Here is a 20,711-nt window from a genome sequence, read left to right as displayed (position 1 = left end):
ATGCACAAAGTCATGTGTGAAAAAAAAAAAAAAAATCTAGTGGATGAGGCTGCAATATAATTTGTCATTATTGTAAAAAACAATAGTTTGTATTCACACACAATGGTACCTTTGTGAAAGCCATCAACTCTCTCGCCACAGAAACCAAGCATGATCCTTTATCCGGTGGTTTGTTTAATTAGCGTAACAAGCTGCGCTGGTGGGCGGTGTTTTCCTCCCCATTACACCCACAGCTTACTCTCAAGGCAAAGAACCCCGGCCATTATAACCGTTCCGATACATAAAACGAGCGCACGCCAGTCGTTAACGCCTGCGCTGATTGGCTGACACCCTTTCACGCTCGGAGAGCTTGTCAGTCAGCTGGAGCTCAAGGAAAACAACACTTGCTTTTTTTTTTTTTTTGACGTTATCTTCTCGATGATTTTGGACCCGACGTATTATGTCGCCGCGTTTTCGACTCTTTTAATTCGCAGTTACACGGCTTCTGGTGCGTTCTTTTACAGAGAGGAAAGCGGGAACGTAGTGTTGTTATCGGAGACCCTTTTTTTCTATATCGATAGGTGAGTAAGCTAACATTAGCTGATGTTGAACCGGTTACTCGAGCAAGCTACCTGTCATTATTTGAGTTAGCTTAGCAGCGAAACAAGGCAGCAGCTCGAGACTGTTTGCCTCTTGGTTTTGTTTTATTTACATTTTTGCTTTAAAGCAAAGTAACTGTAACTTATACTCGCTGTGTAGCCTAGCTTCCTGCTAGCCCAGTTGGTTAGCAACTGTCACTAAGCTACCCTTCCACCTATTTGTCTCCAAGGTGACGGTGGCTGTTGCTCCATCTATCCCACCCCATCACCCCGGGTCTCTCTCTCTATCTCTTCTCTGTGCTTTCTGGGCGTCTGTCAGCTCCCGTCGCCTCTTCAAGGACGAGCCCGGTGCGCTGCCGTGTTGTTGCCGTGGAGCACCGCGTCGCGGATGACTGAGCTCTCGGGGCTCCGCGCCTGTTGCTGCCGATGCTAGGAGCGTTGAAAACATAGCGCCTGTGGGTCCGCGAGGAGATGTCAGAGCGGGGATGCCTCTTCTTGAAGACAGTGTCGTAGTCGAGTGTCCACAGTATACCTGCCGCTGGGACTTGGCATATACACGAGCGGACCAACACTTCAGCCTAACCAGCAGTGACACATATATGGATGGTAGGGGCGCAGCATGCCCACCCCCTCATCTACCACTACGCCACTGGCTGGAGGGAGTAGCAGCAGCAGCAGCAGCACCGGAGGAGAAGAGGGGCCCATGTCTGCCGCCTCCTCCTCCATCGGCTCCTCTTTCCGCTTCGTACCGGCTTTCTGCCTGGGCGTGGTGGCAGCAGTAGTGTTTCAGCTGGCCTGGGGAGGCCTGTCTCTCACCTCCTTCTTCTTGAAGCTGTTCATATATGTATCATTCGCGCTGCTGTGTTTCCTGGCCGGCAGCTTCGTGCTGCTAGTCAGGAAGAGTCCTCTCAAAGTCAGCTGCTTTGACAGGAGCAGGAGGCAGTCAGCTGCTCGGCCGGAGTTCTTCAACAAGCTCATGGTAAGATACTGGCATCTCCTTCCCCCTCTCTCTCTCCCTCTCTCATTACTCACAGACAGTACACGTTTAGAAACTCTCATTCATGTCCTCTTAATAATATAATGCAACATCACACTGCTAATTAATGACTCATAACCTCATGGCATAGCTGTATAGTACTACTTTCATTCACTGATAGAAAAGCAAACCCGTACCTAAAGGTATGTATAACCACATCCTACATGTAACACGAACGGTGAACCACATCTGAGTTTTGCATCCTTCTTTGCTCCTCTCAGCTGTTTCACACCCCTCGTTATTTTCCTTCAGTCGTTGTATTTCTACTCCCTGTCCTCGCTGTGTTGTTGTATAATAGATGAGTTATGCTTCTGGATTTAGACTCACTTATCACCCACGTACACACACACACACACACAACGACGGCAGCAATCTGTTCTTCAAGGGAAGTGATTGTGACCCGGCTGGTGGTTTGCTTTAACGGGCAGCCACAGCCCCAGCGGCCGCCCGCCCGACCGACCGACCGACCGACCGCCTTTCAGCTGTGTTGTTTGTCTGCTGGTGATTTATTGATGTTGACAGCAGGAGGAATATTGTGTTTGTCCGGTCGACATGTTGGACGAGCTATGACAAATGTGTGCCGCCATGTTTGTGCGGGAGTTCATGGCTCATTAGATTCACAGTTCTCTGTCTTGTCTTCAGTGTCTTCTTCTTCTTGTTGTTGCCCGATATTTCCTGATTTTCATCTTGTCCTTGTCTGTTGTTTAAGAGAAGTGATCTGATGCGCTTGTTGTTTTTCCAGGGCCGTTTCGTGGTGCCAGTTCAGGAGTCAAGCCAGTGCAGGAGAGTGGTGGTGTCACATAATGTGGACAAAACCCTGAAGGAAGGTAATGAATCACCGTTGCTTGTTCTGTGACATGTTACACGTCCAAATTAAGGAATTGTCGAAAGAGATTTTGATCGAGATCTTAGATTAACTGCTGCCGTAAAAATAATAGAAAAACATATCCTGTTCTCTGTGGAGCAAACCTGAACAATATCCATCAACCAATCAGGATACTTAAATTGGAGCACATGACCGTCAGATTACTTCAGAATCAAACACAATCATGGTTTAGAAATCTTTACATATTCTGCTTTCATTATAACATTTATTATCATCACTAAAGCTACATCTGTATCCATCCATCTAACATTTTATTTATTTATTTGAGTGTCTGAATTTTTTCATACTAACTGTATATTATGTATTGGCCTTCTGATTGTAGTCTTTACATAATATTCATAATAATACATGACAAAAACACGTAATACATAATATTCAATATGCATAACAATATTCAGTTTAGCAATAAGTCATCATATAAGAATATTTGTAACATGTTTTTTTCAGTTTTATGAAATTACAACCACATAAATATGTAAATTAAAATTATAACAAAAAACAGCATTGTACATTTGATTTGTAAAATTATTGCAGTAATTGCCTGGTACTGAAGGGTACTAGCCTGACGAGCCAGACCCACATTAAATGTAGGGTCTGGGCACTCTCCATAGACAGGGCTCAACCGGAGGGGTGGGATAAACGGTTGTCTTTCAAACTCCCTCTCCACACAATAGGATAGCGCTACAACCAATCAGAGCAACGAAGAAGGTGACGTAGTCAGAGCGACGGAAAAGAGAGTTCCTTTCTCAGAGAAAAGCCAGAGCCCGTCTACGGATTCCTATTATTATTATTATTCCTATTAGGCTTCCTATTAGACATTCTCTGGAAAAGCTTAACTTCAAGTCTTTCAGAGCGGCGGCCAAAGACGATTCGAAAGAAAGTTGTTCGCTAGCAGCAGCCATCGCTCTGGTAGTTCCAGCAGGACGGGGAATTCACGCGTAATTCACGGAACTTATGGTCGCAGGTCAGTCGTCATCATGTTAAGCCCGCCCACCGACTCGTGATTGGCCCGGTCCATCTTGGATTTTTCGAAATCTCAAGTCAACGGAGAGTAACTAGACTGCCCCTGGAAGCAAATGTAATCTGCTGCCGCTAGGGGCGCGTCTAGATTCTAGGCTAGAAGGGTACCCCATCCAGAGAGTAGTAGTAGTGATTTCACACTGACAGTTCTGCGTTTTCACAGCTTCAAAAGTGTCCACTTCATTCAGTGAATGCTCTTGTTTTCTTAACATTTACTAAAACGATTCTGACTGTTGGTAACTTCTGTTTTTTTTTAAAACTGCTGACTGATGGAGCTCTGTTTCTATAACTTACCATGACCTGTCACAGATCCCTTCTTCTCATTAGACCAATAGAAGGGCCTTGTCAAGTGACACTCACACTCTCTCTCACACACACACACACGATACACAGACACTGGATCGGTTTGTGTGGCTGCCCGAGTAACAGATGGCCCCGGGATTTACACCGTGGAAGTGTGTTTGCACATGCTCTCGCGTGTTATGAAAAGATCCTTTGGTCGTAGTGTGACACGCGTTCATGATGACATTATTAGGTTCTCAGTCAAGACCTGCCGTGTCAGTGAACTCATGATTTCGTGTGTCCGTGTTTCTGCTCGGATCATTGTAGCTGCTTGTTGTAGCTCAGAATGAATAGACAGCATAGACACTGTAAATGTTAGTTATGAGTATGGTAAAGCTGAGCGGAAATTGGGAAAAGGAAGTGATGCAAGATTTTTTTCTCGTGTCAGCACACTAGCCTTGCCACCCATCCTTGAGGAGCACTTTCCAAATCCCTAATTGTGTTCAGCGCCATAGTTGCTGAAGGCTACACACCAGTCAGGTTATGAGACTATCACAGGGCTAACACGTTTCACTGCTACAGGCTGTAGCGTCGACGGTTCATTTAACCTGCATTGTCTTTGGAGCAAGGGAGGAGGGTAAAACCTCAAGCAGATTAACTGAGAATGTGATGAAATCTATTTTAGGGAAATTAAAAAGGCTCAAACATTCCTGCGAAAAGGTGCGATGTGGAAAAGGACATATATGGTGTGTCTGCACCTCACTCCTTGATAATATGCATGATTAGTATAAACAGGCTTATATCAGACCAGATTTAATGATGAGACTTGTTTAACTCACAGGTGGTGCTACCGTCTTCTCAGGTATTCATGTAAGGAGTAGATGTTTTTAAAGTGTGTACACTTCAGAGGCTGCAGGAGGCTTCATGGAGTTAAGGGATCAAAAAGGAAGGCTTGAGTTCATCTACATCTTTATTGGAAATTCTCCTAAGTTAGGATTCAAAGAGTCAGAAGTGCCATATGCTGACTAAACTAGTAACATTGGCACGGTCAGCGTTGATGTTCTTTAAAAATGAACTTTTTTGCTATCTTACTGTTGCTTCCAGTACCTCTTAATGGGGCCCGATAAGTGGGGAGTTAATGTGCTATTTGGGTGCATTTGTTCAAAGCAATTTCACAACAAAGTGTCATCTATAACATTTCACCAGCATGGTGTTCACTGTGCCAGTCCAACAAAATGGATGCTCCCTTCTTTGTTACTCCCTATGAAGGAAATTGCTTTCTTTATTACTCTTGAAAGACTGCATTTCTCCTGAGGACCCACCATGAATGCTTTATAATAGAAGGAGGAGGAGAAAGAACTGAGGAACAAAAGAGAGCAGAACAGCGAAGGACTGGGAGATCAGAATGAAATGGAGGAAGAAAAGACAAAAACTGGACACGGAGGACAAAATTATTCAAATAGGGGACGATAAACAACGGCAGCAAAAAGAAGGAGCACATAAGATACGAAGAAGGAGGAGCAGGGGAAAAAAGATCAAAAAGGGTTTCTGGAGCTGGATGCACATAAGTGTGACAGCATCAGGGTGGAGGAAGAGGAGGCTGGAAAACAGTGGTTCCTCATCTTCCACCCCCTCATCCCCCTTTCGCTCCACCCTCTGTTTATTATCTCTATGTCTTCCCCCCCCTCCTTCTATCCCTGTCCTCTCATGCTTTTAGGGCATCATGGCGGCACGGTGATTAGCTTCTCAGCCCCACAGATCAGCTGTTCACGTACATTCACGAGTGTTTCTGTGTGGAGTTTTGTGTTCTCTCTGTTAGTGTGGGTTTTCTGGGAACCTTAAAAAAAAAAAAACCCAAAACATAAATCTTAGGCTGGAAATTCTGTGTTACCGCCAACCAAATCCAAATCGTTGCAAATCATTCATATCAAATACACATTCACAGTCACATTTCTGCATGTGTCTGCTTCTCTAATTATACAATAAAAGACAAAGGCATTTCATTCTAGCTCTAGAAGTGTTAAGAAAGGTTGTTGTTTCTAATCATTCTCTATGTTTTAACTTTAAGTGAACAAGCGCCCACTGCTAGAAAACCACCAACCTCACTTAGGGACTAGTGAAGCACTGGCAGTCTGCTTATTAGTTAAGCTTTGAATCCAGCCAGAAAAAGAACAGCCGTTTTCTCTAAATATGTGGACCTCAAACACAACAAGTATTTGGACCAAATTCTGTCACATAGCTGTCCTGTTTTCTCTAATCTTTCCTAGTAGAGTAGATTCTTAGCGTCAGTGTTAATTCCTCTGGGTCAGTTCATTGTCGTGCTATTTCTATTTAACCCCAGTGTGGGATGAATTAAAGGATTATCTTATCTTGTGTATAATATTGTGTTTCGAGTCAAAAATACAGCATTTATGATGTAGTTTATGTCCAGCTCAGACTCATGATGTACAATTAAAGTAATCTTTGTCCAGTAAGAAACATGCACTATATTTACAGAGGACTAATAAAGAGCTTCCTCGCATGGTGCAACAACAATCTCTTGAAACTCAGTACCAGCAAAACTAAACATGTTGTGGTGGACTGCTAAATTCTGTTAGTGTGTATTCTTCATTAGTCGATCATGTGAGTTTGGCCAGTGACTTGACCAGATTTAGCTCGCCATCCACAGCGTGAACAGTGGGCTAAGCTGTTCAGTGGTGTGACGACCCTGTGCAGAAAAGTGGGTACAGAAAGTAAAAATGAACGAAGGACTGAAGCATCCTTCAGCTTTCAACGACTGCACCTGTGTTTTGGAGAAGTGAAACTCATACGCTCATTGCGTTGTTCAGTTGTTAAGATGACTGTTGAAAACAGAGCAGCGACAGCACTTCTTGTTTAGGAGGATTGAAACCTAAAAAGCCATTTTCTAGCAGATGACATAACAGATGGCACTGTTGCAATCAAATACTGAAATAATACTGACCGCATCCGTGAGTATTTCTTGTTTTCCTTTGCTGCAGCTATCTGTCTGTGTGAGATTCATCTCCTGCCAAAAATTGTACTGACCAATTCTCTCTCCATCCCTCCCCAGTGTTTGACTACGCCTACAGAGACTACATCCTGTCTTGGTACGTTCCTTTGAGCCGAGATGAGGGCCAGTTGTACTCCATGCTGTCTGAGGATTGGTGGCAGATGATTGGGCAGTTGAGATCCAGGCTTGCCGACATAGACCTCGTCAACGTGGTGTGTTACGACAGCATCCGGATCCTGCACACACACTTCACTGACCTCAAGGCTGCGTCTGCAAGGTACACCACAACACACGTGCAATTGTGACTAGATAAAGCTGCATTAGCTTTCTTCTCCCGCCGTATTCCTCATCAAAAACATCACATAATATTGTGTTGTGATGCTGGTTCTCATAAGCCTTTCACAACACATAAAACAGAGGTATGACTCACAGTTTTTTTTATCAGGGAATATTTTCCATTTATGTTTTGTTACTGAAAAGATTTCTCGTCTCAACAGTTGTCCGTACCCAGCTCTATAATTTCATGTGCGCAGAGAGGGTGAAATTACTGCTGTACAGTGCAGAGTAAATTGCTTTAAAATCCTCAGCTTCCTTCAGCATCGGACACACACACACACACACACACACACATACTCGTAGAAAGAGCCGACAGACAAAGATGATTCACACATCATCTGGTTTTATTATCTTGGTAAGTCAGGCGAGACTTTTGATTTGATCACACGACGGAGATGTCTGGCCTGGCTCGTCTTAAATATATTCAGGAACAACATAGCAGCAGTGTGTCTTGTTCGGTCGCATTTTAGAAGCAGAGAAGTATGAATAACGATGGCGTTGTTAGTTATGTCTGTGAGGCTGCATCTCTTAATACGAACAGACATCTAGCTCTGATAGAGTTAGTCTCCAAAGCGGTTCTGTCTCTTTCTGTTGTTATCTAACTCGTCATCTGCGTGCTTTTCATGTGTGCATCCAGACCAGAGGAGTGTGCCCGGCCGTTCCCTCTCCATCCCTGTTTAGTCAGTCCAGACTCGGAGCTGGCCTTTCTCCGTTGTGTAGCCAGAATACTGCTGCTATGTCTGCTGCCACAAAAGGATGCCAAGTCACATACACTACGCTGCTGCCTCACAGAAGTCATCACAACTAAAGGTACTGTGGATGTCTACTGGTGATCACAGACTCTGAAGTCACACACACTTGGTTTTCACTCCATTCAAATGATCAAAGCTTGCTTTTAATTGATCAGTTATGAACCAGTCTCTGAGGGATTGCTTGTGTTAAAAGCAGTGTTGTCTCAGAACATTGAAATCTTTGCTTTAAGAAAATGTAATACTATTTTAAACAGTTCCAAAGTGCAGACATTAAGATTTATTCCATTTTCTGCCTCTGGCATTGCCGTCATTAGTGATGGATTACTCTCTTACACAACACTGATCATTTTTCACTTCTGTAAGTGCTGAATTAAACCCAGAGAGGAAATGAATGGTATAAAATTAATCAAACTTTTCTCAGCACATTAAGACGTTATTTACAGAAGACATGGCAGCAGAAAATGCACTAATGACGTGTGCTCGTCATTTAAATCTCTCAGTTACACCTCCCCAGTGTTGTCCAGGCTTACAATCTGTTTTGTATATATGTAACGCAAGCATACTATTGTTATGTGTAGCTGACACAAATAACAACATCATGTGGTCTTTGTAATATCCAATACACTATATCTATATACTAATAAAGGTTAGTCATGTTCGAGTAAACATAATGAATCACAGAGGATCTGACATCATTTGAAAAACACACGCCTCCGCTTGCCATCGCTAAATCAACAAAAACACTGAGATAACGTATGCTGTTAAATAATCAGAGTGCACAACAGCACATGCTGCCATTTAGTCACTGACCTGTCTGGTGAAAGACAGAAACTGCCATTTCCTGCTGCTACACACTTTCAATTACGCTTTACAGGTTAACAATTAGCGAGTTTAATTCTCAAGGAGGCAGAGCATTAGCCCATTAAATCCTCTAATGTTGCCTCCAGTGTTTGCGTTACATTACATGGCAGAAGAAGTGCATTATCTTGACGTCTAAGTGCCTTTCTGTCTCTAGAACTGTATTTTCTACAAATGTATCACTCTAAAGGCTTAAAGAGTAAGTTAGCACTAAATCCGCGGGATAGTAAATTATATAAACAGTCACTTAATGATTGTCCCAATCAAACATGTCCATTACAACTGAGTTTCCTGTTACACGCCCAAGGTTATGTGTATATTGGACTCTATGTCTGTGTATGTACGTCATATATTTTTCACTTTGTAACGTACCAATATTGTTTATAGACTGAAAAAACAGAAGGTAGGAGTGCTGCCTGGAACTGTTTTTCTTATTTCTTATCTATTTCTTTTCTAAACGATGGTGCTCTTTGGTTAAGGGCTGTGTCCATAGGTAACAAAAGGAAAAAATACCAAGGCACTCATCTAGAAATAATATTTTAATATTATTTCTAGATGAGTGCCTTGGTATTTTTTCCTATTGTTTATAGACTGTTCAGGCATAACATTATGACCACCTGTTTAGCATTGTGTAGGTTTCCCTTGTGCCTCCAAAACAGTTGTTGATCATCAGAGAATGGACATGGGCCTTCTGAGGGTGTCCTGTGGTGTCAGGATGTTGCTAGTGGGGGGCCTTTGAGGGGAGGGTCCTCTGTGGATCATCCCACAGACACTTGATCAGTTTGGGATCGAGTGAATTTGGAGGCCAGGTCAACACATTGTGCTGTTTTTCATGTTTTTTGCGCTGCATCCTGCTGAGGATGGCTGCTGCCATCAAGGAGTGTCATTGCTATGGGTCGTGGGTGCCTGGTCTGGTCTAGTTGGGTGGGTGCTACATGTCTAAGTAACATCCACACGAATGTCAGGTCCAAATGTTTCTCAGCAGAACAATGAATTGTCACAAGATGGTCAATGTTATCTACTTCTCCTGCGTCATAATGTTGTGGCTGATCAGTGTAAGTGGTCTGTGATGGAAGTCACTTTGTTCCATTTATATACAAACCTTTCTTTATCCCTGTGTCTGTGTGTGTGTTCCAGTGCTGAAGCCTTTGGTAGAGGTGCTGAGTGATCCAGACTCCATAAACAGGATGTTGTTGTCTCAGCTGGAGCAGAGGGAGCAGCAGGCTGAGCAGCAGAAGAAAGCCTACACCTACGCTGCCTCTTATGAAGACTTCATCAAACTGATATCAACTTCTGCTGATGTCAATTTCCTCAAACAACTCAGGCGAGAAAGCAGCACACGAACACACGAACACACGAACACACGAACACGCGTACGTGGCCTCATTAAACTGAGGCTGTGTTCTAGCTGCGGAGACTTCCTAAAAAATCAACCACACACTGGATACACATGATAAGAAACCACATGAATGTTAACCAGACGGCGTTAACCACTAATCTGTTTGCTTTTGAGGTGTTACCATAGTAACAGACAGGTCTCTGCAGCAATGTAATAGATCTAAATGCGGGGTTGACATGATACCACCATATTTTCTTGTTAGTGGAAGAAATAATGGCTTAGTACTGACTTGCTGCTGGTATATATTATTAATTCTGTCGAAACAAATTCAGTTTTTTCCATTTTTACATAAAGCGCTACAGTTTGTGGTGGGTGCTATAGAAATATGCTGCATTAAATCTTTTAAAACTGTGGCGTTACTGTCATTATTTAGTTTATTCATCTAAGACTGTTTCATTAACTGTATGTATTTCCTCCTTTACATCTCTTTATAGGTATCAAATAGTGGTAGAGATTATTCATGCCACCACAATCAGCAGCCTGCCTCAGCTCAAGAAGCAGAAAGGTACCGACAACACTACATTTCTCCACATGACACAGTCTGCATTTACCAAAGCATGATTAACCACAACACTGGCAGATGTGAGAATTTAACTCGATCAGTTGTTGCATCAACTCTGTAGGTTCCTTGCAGAGAGCTGTGCGGTCAGGTCTAACCTAAACTTTGATTTGTGTCAGTCATAGGTTATGTAGCGTGTGAGTTTATCCCCGTGTCAAAGTAGGTCAAAGATTAAATACTGATAGTGAAAACTGAACCTGAAAGTCACGGTTCAGAGCAGCCAGACGGCTCTGAACCTGTTCTTAGGAACTAACGTGACAACTGCATGTTCTTGGTTAGTAGGTGATATTCTTATATTAACATGCAGGTCAGGATCTATATATTGGCAAATTACATTTTTGACATGTTGATGGTGCTGGAGCAGGGGTGTCAAACTCATTTTAGTTCAGGGGCCACATAGAGCCTCTCAAGGGGGCCAGACCTCCATATGTTTACCTTTGTTTTAGTGCAAAGAAGTTCATTATGAAAATGTTTGCATTTAATGAACTGCACTATTACAAAACATGTAATGATCAACCAGACATTTCTTAAGAAAAGAAGTGCAATGTCAGTATAGTTGCTGTATAACTTCAGCTCTCCTCCACATTTGGGTAAGTTAGTGTGTCCCTGCAGCATTGTGAAGGATGTTCCCTCTACAGCACTGCTGTGGAAAAACTGTTTTGATTTGATCATGGATTGATTGTAGAGTACAACCGGAGCCAGTTTGAAGCATTTCCAACCCTTCAATAATTTAGATTCAGTCTGATGGCAGTGAGATCTGGAGAGCTGTCTGCTTCTTAATGGACCACGTAGCATTAAACATACTGTATCTGCAGAAACAAGTCATAAACAAGATACTGATCTCAAGGGGGGGCCAACCAGTAACACAGTAGCGTATTAACCTATAAATAACTCCAAATGTTTCCCTTTGTTTTAGGGAAAAGAAGTTCATCATGAACATGTTTACATTTAATAGACAGAACTATTACAAAACATGTAATGAACAACTGGACATTTTTTAAGAAAAAGAAGTGTAATTTCTGTTCCAGGACTCAGTGTTGTGTTATGTCCACAACTCTTACTAAATCTGTGTGAACCCTTGGAATAGCAGCTACTTTTATTGAAAAAGTTCCAGTTAATGTCTTCAATGACGGATGAGTTAATTAGCAAATAGTCTGGGCACGGTGATTGTTAGAACTAAACCTAATGGCAGTCCATCTTATAGATGATAGTACATTTCACTAAAAGCCAAAAATGTCATCCTGCTGATGCACTAAGGGGGAAGGTTATTAGATCACCAGACCTCTGGACCTATTTTCTGAGGACCTTGAATGTTAAAATCTCATGGCAAGGCGCCCAGTAGACCTTAGAGACATGTTGCTAACATTCCTAAAAACATCCAGAAAAAAAGACATAAGAGTGCGTTCCATTCTTTCACCCATGGTTATGTTTGACTGGTTTCTTCTTCATGAATAATGTTTTTCTTTTACAGTATGACCTCTTTCCTTACTGTTAGGTGTTTACATTGATTTTCAGCCTTGAACAGTTCTTTGTATATGTTGGTTAGTTACGGTTTAGTTGGTTCTAACTCATGTGAACCAGTGTGCATGTCTTATGTCTGTGAAAAATTGCATGAGGCTCATTATTAGAGTCAGAAATGGCATCAGCATGTAATATAAAGTAAATAACTCACATAAAAATAAGATTAGAAGTGTCGGGCTACATTCACATATATAAAACCATCAGCAGCATGTGGTAAACTTGGTTTTCACTAACTGATATGCTTGCTTATCAGGTTAGCAGTTGGTAACGGCTCTATCTTACTTGGCTCCGCTCCAAGTGACGTTGTTATTGTGTACTGATCTGTGACAAGACCTGTCTTAAGCTATCCCCCCATCGTTCTCTCTCTCTGTTAGAGCGAAAAGGTAAAGAGTCGGCAGCAATGAAGGCAGACTTGCTGAGGGCCAGAGATATGAAACGATATATCAATCAGCTGACTGTTGCTAAGAAACAATGTGAAAAACGGATTCGTCTGCTCGGCGGGCCAAACTATGAGAACAATGAGGAAGGGGGAACTGATGACAGCGATGAGCCTCAAAGCCAGAAGGTAAGACCATCACGATGTGACTGGCTTGACTGAACTGAAAATATGTGATATGAGACCTTGGAAACTTGACCTCTGTTTCTTTTAGAACACATGATACTGATATAACATTGACTGAGGGATTATTTGGATGAGAATATGCACCATATGGCTTCATGATTTGTTCTCCTCTCCTCGTGCAGATCCTCCAGTTTGATGACATCATGTGTAATCCAGGTTACAGGGAGCATTTCAGAGTTTACATGGAGAGAGTCGATAAGAGAGCTCTGATAAGCTTCTGGGAACTGGTGGAAACGCTGAAAACTGCCAATAAGGTAACTTCAAAACACATTCCAGAGGGTTTAGCCCAACACTGCCACTTAAAGAGCCAGTATGAGCAAATTTACAGGTCTTATGCACCATTACATAAAGCATAGCCTGTAAAATGTTTTTGCACAGTTGAATGGTGGGTATGGTGCAGAAATGTTGGGGAAAAATAAACGAGTAAGTTGTTGTTTGTTTGTTAACGTGTGTTTGTTAGAACGAGGTGCCCCAAATCGTTGGAGAAATCTACCAGAAGTTCTTTGTGGAGAGCAGAGAGATCCCAGTGGAGAAGTCTCTTCTCAAGGAGATCCAGCAGAGTCTGGTGGGGAACAGAGGGACGCAGGTCTTTGTTCGAATACAAGAACAGGTAAATCAATACAACAATTGTATCCTCACATTCCAGAGTGTCGAGATGTTCTACAGTGAAAGCAAAGCTTTTCTGTTCCTCTCAAACGTCCTGCAGGTGGCTGAGACGATGAGAGAGCGTTACTACCCCTCCTTCCTGGTTTCTGACCTCTACGAAAGGCTGATCAGACGAGACGAGCAGCACGGCCAATCACCATGTAGCACAGAGGAAAAGGAGGAAGGGGTCAGACACAGAGATTTACATAAATAACACGCATGCACACACTTCGAAATGTCTGTTTTGTTTATATTGGTGTTCCTCTGTTGGTAGTGTCAGGGTCTAGATGCAGGAGAAGAGGTGGGTGATGAGGGCACTAAAGGAATCAACGAGCAAGCCAGCTATGCTGCTACTAAACTACGCCAGCTGTACGACAAACTGGAGTACAAGCGTCAGGCACTGGGCTCCATCCAGAACGCACCCAAACCAGACAAAAAGGTAAAAACATAAAAGCACAGACCCTAGGATCACTCATAGCAGGAAAGCAACAGTTAGTTAAACCCTATTATCGTGATGCCCTGCAGTGTCAGGACGTTGACCAACTACAGCACATATGATTAGCTTAAAATCACATATAAATATAGAACATCCACCTCACAAAATGTGGATGACGATGTTCCTTGAATCTCTTAGCTGTAATCTGATTGTGTTTCTTCATTTAAATGTGATTTGCATACTAATTAAAAAACGATTTCTTGTGTTTGTGCTTCTAGATAGTGAGCAAACTAAAGGAAGAAATAGGAGCCATGGAGAAGGAGCACAGTGAACTTCAGCAACATATCACGAGGACTGACTGGTGGTGTGAAAACCTGGGCCACTGGAGGGCAACTATCACCACTGCAGAGGTAACAGTAGTTTGTTTATCACAACAAATGGTGCATTCTGCTTATGCTATTAAAACTGGATAGCTGTACAGTAACTAATGAGCCGACAAAAACATAGAATACAATAACCTAAACCTTTTACAGAACCCTCTACTACTTATTACATAAAATGACTTATTGGTTACTCTTGAAGTAATGTTCTTTCCCTCTGTCATGTGACTTGCTAACTACTGTAAATGTGAGATGATTTCATGGTCCTAAGTAAAAAGTATATTACACGCAGCTAATGTATAGTCACTTGTATGTTTAAGTGTGTATGTGTGTGTATTTCAGGCCGCAGAGGAAGGCGGCGAGACTGTAGCTTCTTACAGTGTGTCTGTTAGTCTGCTAGAAGGAGAAGAAACAACCAACAGCCGCTGGAGCGTCCAGAGGAAACTCACTGAATTCCAGATGTTGCACCGCAAACTCACCGAGGTAGTGCCACATAGATAAGACGCCAAACCTGCATTTGCAGGGATGTTTTCTTTCTTATGCATCAGTAAGCATGATTGCACTGCATTACCACAAGCTGAGAGAAGTCTGACTAATGTCCTGCTGTCCTAATGCTTCAGCTCTCCTCCACATTTGGGTAAATTAGTGTGTCCCTGCAGCATTGTGAACGATGTTCCCTTTAAAACACTGCTGTGGAAAAACTGTTTTGATTTGATCATGGATTGATTGTAGAGTACGCATCTCAAAAAGCAGCGACCGGAGCCAGTTTGAAGCATTTCCAGCCCTTCAATAATTTAGATTCAGTCTGATGGCAGTGAGATCTGGAGAGCTGCCTGCTTCCTAATGGACCACGTAGCATTAAACATACTATATCTGCAAAAACAAGTCGCAAACAAAATACTGTATTTGCAAACACGGCCTCCCACTGTTGTGAAATCCCCTTTTAAACTGTCTGTCTCTTCTTTGCAGTGTTTTCCATCGTTGAAGAAGTTCCAGTTGCCGTCACTCAGTAAACTTCCCTTCAAATCCATTGACCAGAAGTTCCTAGACAAGAGCAAAACACAGCTCAATGCCTTTCTTCAGGTAAAAAACAAAACAGTCTCTTCATATCTTCTAGTAAACACTTGTTCACTGAACATAACACGAGGGCAGTGATTCAGAATATTTTGTCTGACGTAAGCCCACAGCTCTTTCAAATGAACTCATTCAAGCGGATGTTATTTAACAGAGGATATGATCATGGGACTGATGATTTTTCATACAGCTGAACTGTCTTTAGGCTACTTTGATTTGGACTTTTACTACTGAAACCTTTGCTTTACTCTTTACTTTAAGCTATTTAAACAAACTGTTCACTGTTTTTAAGCTTTCACTGTCCATCCTGTACCTTTGGACAGTTTTTCCATTTGTCCAATACTGTAGCTGATTTCTATATTTTCAGACTCTGCGCTTGTATGGTGCAACCATAGAAAACAATACCCAAATCTGTGCTTACACTGCCTCCTTCTGGTTCATCATCACAGCTTTTGATAATGGTCTCAACTGTGTCTTCTGTGTGTGTTGCAGCGTCTGCTGACAGATGAGCGACTGTGCCAGTCAGAGGCTCTCTATGCGTTCCTCAGTCCGTCTCCAGAGTACCTCAAGGTAACCACTTTTTCCCTCCACAGTCAATTTCTAAAAAGACGGGCAAATAAATAACCCTATGCCACATGTATAACTTGAAAAAATCCTCAAAGCTGTCAGATATTACTTGTTGTCAGGCTTTTATTTTACATTTATTTTATTTATTATAATGAACGCCAGCAACGATGAGCCTTGTTGTTTGTTTGCTCGATTTGGGTGTTGAGGTTTTAACGTTCCTTCAGTAAAGGCAACGATTGCAAATAGCCACGTGGAAGACAGACCAACTTTGCCCCACATATTTTTTGTTAGATTATTGCTGCAACTGAAGAGCCTGAAATGGTGAACCAGTGAATCTAGTGAGTGATAATGAATTGCAAAGACCAGATTTGAGCTTAATTTGACACCGGCTACTTGTTTTGTTTGCTCCGTTGCCTGTGTTCGCGGCTTCACGGACAGAGCAGAGAAGTTACACTGTTTCTATAACGACCACCACTTATTGGATGGAGACGTCAATAACACCAGGAGATGATTAACAGGGATAACTGAATGTTTCCTGAAAGTTGTTTTGTCCAGATGAGTTGGTCTATTATGTGTTGTACATTTTATAATAATAATATTTTGTATATTCTTTGAAGGTGATGTCTATTCAAAAGAAGTCCTCTTTCTCTCTGGCCTCCTTCCTGGAGAGGTTACCTGGAGATTTCTTCTCCCATACTGAGGTACACACCTGTGCACTTAAAGCATCACTAAATTGTGAGCGGCTGTAGTATTTTTGCATTGTGTGTGCTATGTGTGTAATTGCTTCTCATAGGAGGACGGAGACGATGACAGCGACCTGTCAGACTACGGCGATGAAGTTGACGGGCGGAAGGACGCTCTGGCTGAACCTTGCTTCATGCTCATAGGAGAGATCTTTGAACTCAGAGGAAGTGAGCAGCACACTGACAAAATTAGGAAGACTGACTCCATCTAAAAGAAAGAATCTGATCAGTTTCCTTCTCTTGCTGTCTGTCCCTCTTTCTGTCTTCCTGCTCAGTGTTTAAGTGGGTGAGGAAGACTCTAATTGCACTAGTCCAGGTGACATTTGGACGAACTATCAACAAGTAAGTAGTAACGATTTGGAATTTAAGTTAGCTATTTATTCAAGGGTTATCAGTTATTCAGAAAGTCAGTTTTGGAAGTTTTGTTAGCGGCATCACGTCTAACACAAAGGCAACATTATACTGTATACATCAAGTGTGACATAAAACAAATGTACCAGAAGTGCAAATTCCCCGAGCATACTGGTGTTTCATTTAAAAATAATGATGGCAGGTGATATTGTTATCCTTCGTCAGTACCTTACTCATTCCTGTGAGTTTGAAGCTCTTTAAATTCCTGGTTGGCTGATTGCACACATAACACATCATCAAAACACCACACCCATCTCCTGCTTTGTGGCTCTGCCTTATGCACAGATGTTGATTTGGCTCTGACCTCCACTGCCAGCTTAACAGTGGAACAGCAATGCCTTATCATGTTCTATACAGAATGGAGAGGTGTTAATGTCTGCCTGCTACTTTGGTCTAGAATGTAATATTGCAACAACTATTGGGTGGATTAGAATATAATTTTCTGCTGCCATGGTGCCTAATAACTTGAGTTGCCATGTGTTGTTTTGGGTTAAATGTTCCTAACAAATATTGGAGGGGTTTCTATGAAACTTGGTAAACGCATTCATTCAAGTGTCTTTTTTTATTCAGTGCCAACATCAGGCCAATTTCTTTGCAAATGCTAAACCGTAATCCAATGAACTTTAGTGTTACTTGGCATGGTAACATGCTAATCCAACCATCTGAACTAATTAGCCATTATACCTGCTTAACAATAACATGTTAGCATTGTTGTTTTGAGCACGTAAAATCTATTGTTCATGCATGAGAGTCTCATTATGTGGTCACTCACACTTCCTGTATATTTTCCCGAGCTCAAATCTTAAATGTTCTTCTCTGTATTTTAGACAGATCCGGGACACTGTACACTGGATTTTCTGTGAACAGATGTTGGTGGGTTACATCAGCGTGTTCAAAGAAACTTTCTGGCCCAATGGGAAGTTAGCGCCACACGTGAAAGTCCGAACTGACGCTGAACGCACTGAGACTAAGGAGCGGGCACAGCAGAAACTACTTGACAATATTCCAGGTAGCAACATTTACTAACTGTAGATGTTAAGTTTATCAAGACCTGGTTCAGGAATTTGCTCTCTTATAATCTGCTGTCCTCTTACCACAACAAAACGCATGCGAAATGTTTTTTCTTCGTCATCAGATGCACTAGCAAATCTAGTCGGCCAGCAGAACGCCCGCTATGGAATCATCAAGATCTTCAACGCTTTGCAGGAGGCTAGTGCCAACAAACATCTTCTCTATGTAAGAACAACAAACATCATCTTTGTCATGAACCCACGTCATGCAGCCTATTATAACTACAGCCACAAACCTAATGATTTTATCTCACTTCCTTTGTTAGGTGTTGATGGAAATGTTACTCAAGGAACTGTGTCCTGAACTCAGGGCGGAGGTGGACAACATCTGAACACGCACACTTAAAAATGACACACACACACACACACAGTGTTCAGATGAAACTGAGTCTCCGTTGGTTCACCCGTTAGGCTCTTCTATAGCTGACCAATCAAAAACTGCCAAGCTAGCACAGAGAGAGAGGGCCTTTCGGTTAAACCTCAGACAGAAAGCAGCTGTGTTGGTCAAAACTGAGACACGCGCTGTTTCGTTTTTTTTGTGAAATCATGAAAAGTTGAGCAGACACTGGGCTGAAAGGAGCCGGTGCTTGACTTTGTTGTGGCGCAGATCTAAACCTGTCTGTCTGAGCAGGGAGAAACCACCTGGGAGTTTGACTTCTTCCTATCTAGACAGCAGTCTAACAAGACTGAAAACGTGTGTTAGAAAGATGCCCACATTCACAAAAGAACAAATGGTATTCCTGACTTCATGTAAAAAATTTAGTTTTTTTTATTATTATTATTTCAGTAGCACTGAATCCCACATCTGTACTAGAACAAACTGAAATGAAATCATGTAAGTCATGGCAGTCTAGTAAACTACTTGATTGTTCGGATATTAAATTCTAGAGCAGATGATCGTTGGACTTCTCTCCGGGTACTCCGGCTTCCTCCCACCGTCCAAAGACATGCTCGTTATGTTGATTGGTGATTCTAAATTGGCCGTAGGCGTGCATGTGAGTGTGAATGGTTGTCTGTCTCTCTGTGTTAGCCCTGCAGCAGACTGGCGACCTGTCCAGGGTGTACCCCGCCTCTTGTCCATTGACAGCTGGGATAGGCTCCATCCCCCCCTGCGACCCTTAACAGGACAAGTGGTTACAGAAGATGAATGAATGAATGAATGATCGTGGACCTCGATGAAATGCGATGAAAAGACGACTGAATTTGTCGCCCTCTGTGGGCGGCTGGTGTGTGTCATTGCCCACGGACCTCTGAACATTCCTTCTACACACAACCTGAGCAACAACACTTGTGTTCTGTGATTCTTGTCAAGGCTTATAATTGTGCAATATAATGTCATGTAAAAGTCATTGTGATGATTTTATTTATGATGATTATTGATAGATTTTATTTTTACCAAAAATTGTTTAGAGACAATAAGTTTATATAAGCAATAAATTGCAAAGAAAGAGTTGTGTGGCATTTGTGTTTCTTAAATTATTTTATTAATCTCAAACTGAATCCATAAATAATACGACTGATACGGAGTATGTCTACGTGATCCATAGGCTGAGAAGCAGAAAACAGCAAATACCATACACTTACCAAAAGGTACTAAAAGATGCATTCATTCATTTAAATTTATTTAGTATGTTAAATGGATTGCGTCTAAATATTGTTTTTTAAGAAAGGGCCTATACATAACATGAGGATAAATTAAATCTGTCTATCTTTATTAATTTATAAAAAATAATAATACATTTTGCATAACATCAGCAGTGAAGACATTTATGATGTTACACCTATTATTACAGAAGCAGATATGAATGAATTCACTTGCTAAAATGCCTCAATTGCCTTAAATTGCCTCTGAAAGTGTTCAGGGCTGTGCTTATTTTGGGGGGTTTAGTGTGATCATTTTTTCTTAAAACATGAATGCAACATGTGTTCATAGCTGGGCAGGTTAACCCTGAAGGGGAAGTGGGTGTGTGCTTAGTTCCCTTACCTCTCCTCATTGAGCCATGCTACACAGCTGAGCTGCTGTGTGTCAAACTAGAGGCAGTAAGGAACAAGACAGGAAGTGTATCACTGTGGCATCAAAATGAAAACATAAAACGCATAATATAGTATGAACAGGCGGAGATCCTGGAAAACACCCAGTGAACGAGTTTAAAGCTGCATCTGATATGTTTTATTTATTTATAATGCTGCTGATTTGCAAATGCAACTGTCACATCTTTTCATTGTTGTGTTTTCTATCAAGTGTTAGAAAGTGTGGCCACTATCTAACCTCTTCAGTATTGATTAGTGCTTTACAGTTTTAACTGTCTCATTATTAACATAACATAATTTTGGAAAGAGATTATTTCATCAAACCAAAATGTACTTCTGGGAAATTCAAAGAGGTAGCGTAGGTTGGCTGGGCAGACATGCAGAATACACCTATGGGTGATGTTTGATACATGCAAAGTCGACAGTATATAGCAGTTTAGAGGGCAAGTCAATAACAACAGTAGTATTTCATGTAACATATGAGTAGAGGGGCGG

General features: G+C 41.9%; 1 protein-coding gene across 1 annotated transcript; it reads left to right on the top strand.

Moving 5' to 3' along the window:
• The first annotated feature begins 381 nt into the window (after positions 1-381).
• Positions 382-19,618, top strand: snx25 (sorting nexin 25). Its single transcript, XM_084549959.1, has 22 exons — positions 382-560; positions 809-1,557; positions 2,357-2,441; positions 6,873-7,089; positions 7,786-7,958; positions 9,896-10,082; positions 10,592-10,662; positions 12,612-12,802; positions 12,982-13,113; positions 13,320-13,469; positions 13,566-13,691; positions 13,779-13,943; positions 14,219-14,350; positions 14,663-14,803; positions 15,290-15,403; positions 15,887-15,964; positions 16,579-16,662; positions 16,755-16,872; positions 16,980-17,046; positions 17,943-18,124; positions 18,251-18,351; positions 18,452-19,618. Exons 2-22 carry the CDS (start codon positions 1,198-1,200, stop codon positions 18,515-18,517), a joined length of 2,940 nt encoding a protein of 979 aa, XP_084406085.1. The 5' UTR covers positions 382-560; positions 809-1,197; the 3' UTR covers positions 18,518-19,618.
• The last annotated feature ends 1,093 nt before the right edge of the window (positions 19,619-20,711 follow it).

Source organism: Chelon labrosus (genome assembly GCF_963514085.1).
Source record: "Chelon labrosus genome assembly, chromosome: 8".
Classification (NCBI taxonomy): domain Eukaryota; kingdom Metazoa; phylum Chordata; class Actinopteri; order Mugiliformes; family Mugilidae; genus Chelon; species Chelon labrosus.
This window is presented reverse-complemented; position numbering and strand designations above follow the sequence as displayed.

Excerpts from the sequence above, each read along its gene's own strand:
- snx25 (XM_084549959.1), top strand. The coding sequence starts at position 1,198 with ATGCCCACCCCCTCATCTACCACTACGCCACTGGCTGGAGGGAGTAGC. Across the intron at positions 10,663-12,611 it reads TCAGCTCAAGAAGCAGAAAG|AGCGAAAAGGTAAAGAGTCG; the intron begins GTACCGACAACA and ends TCTCTCTGTTAG. Across the intron at positions 13,944-14,218 it reads CACCCAAACCAGACAAAAAG|ATAGTGAGCAAACTAAAGGA; the intron begins GTAAAAACATAA and ends TTGTGCTTCTAG.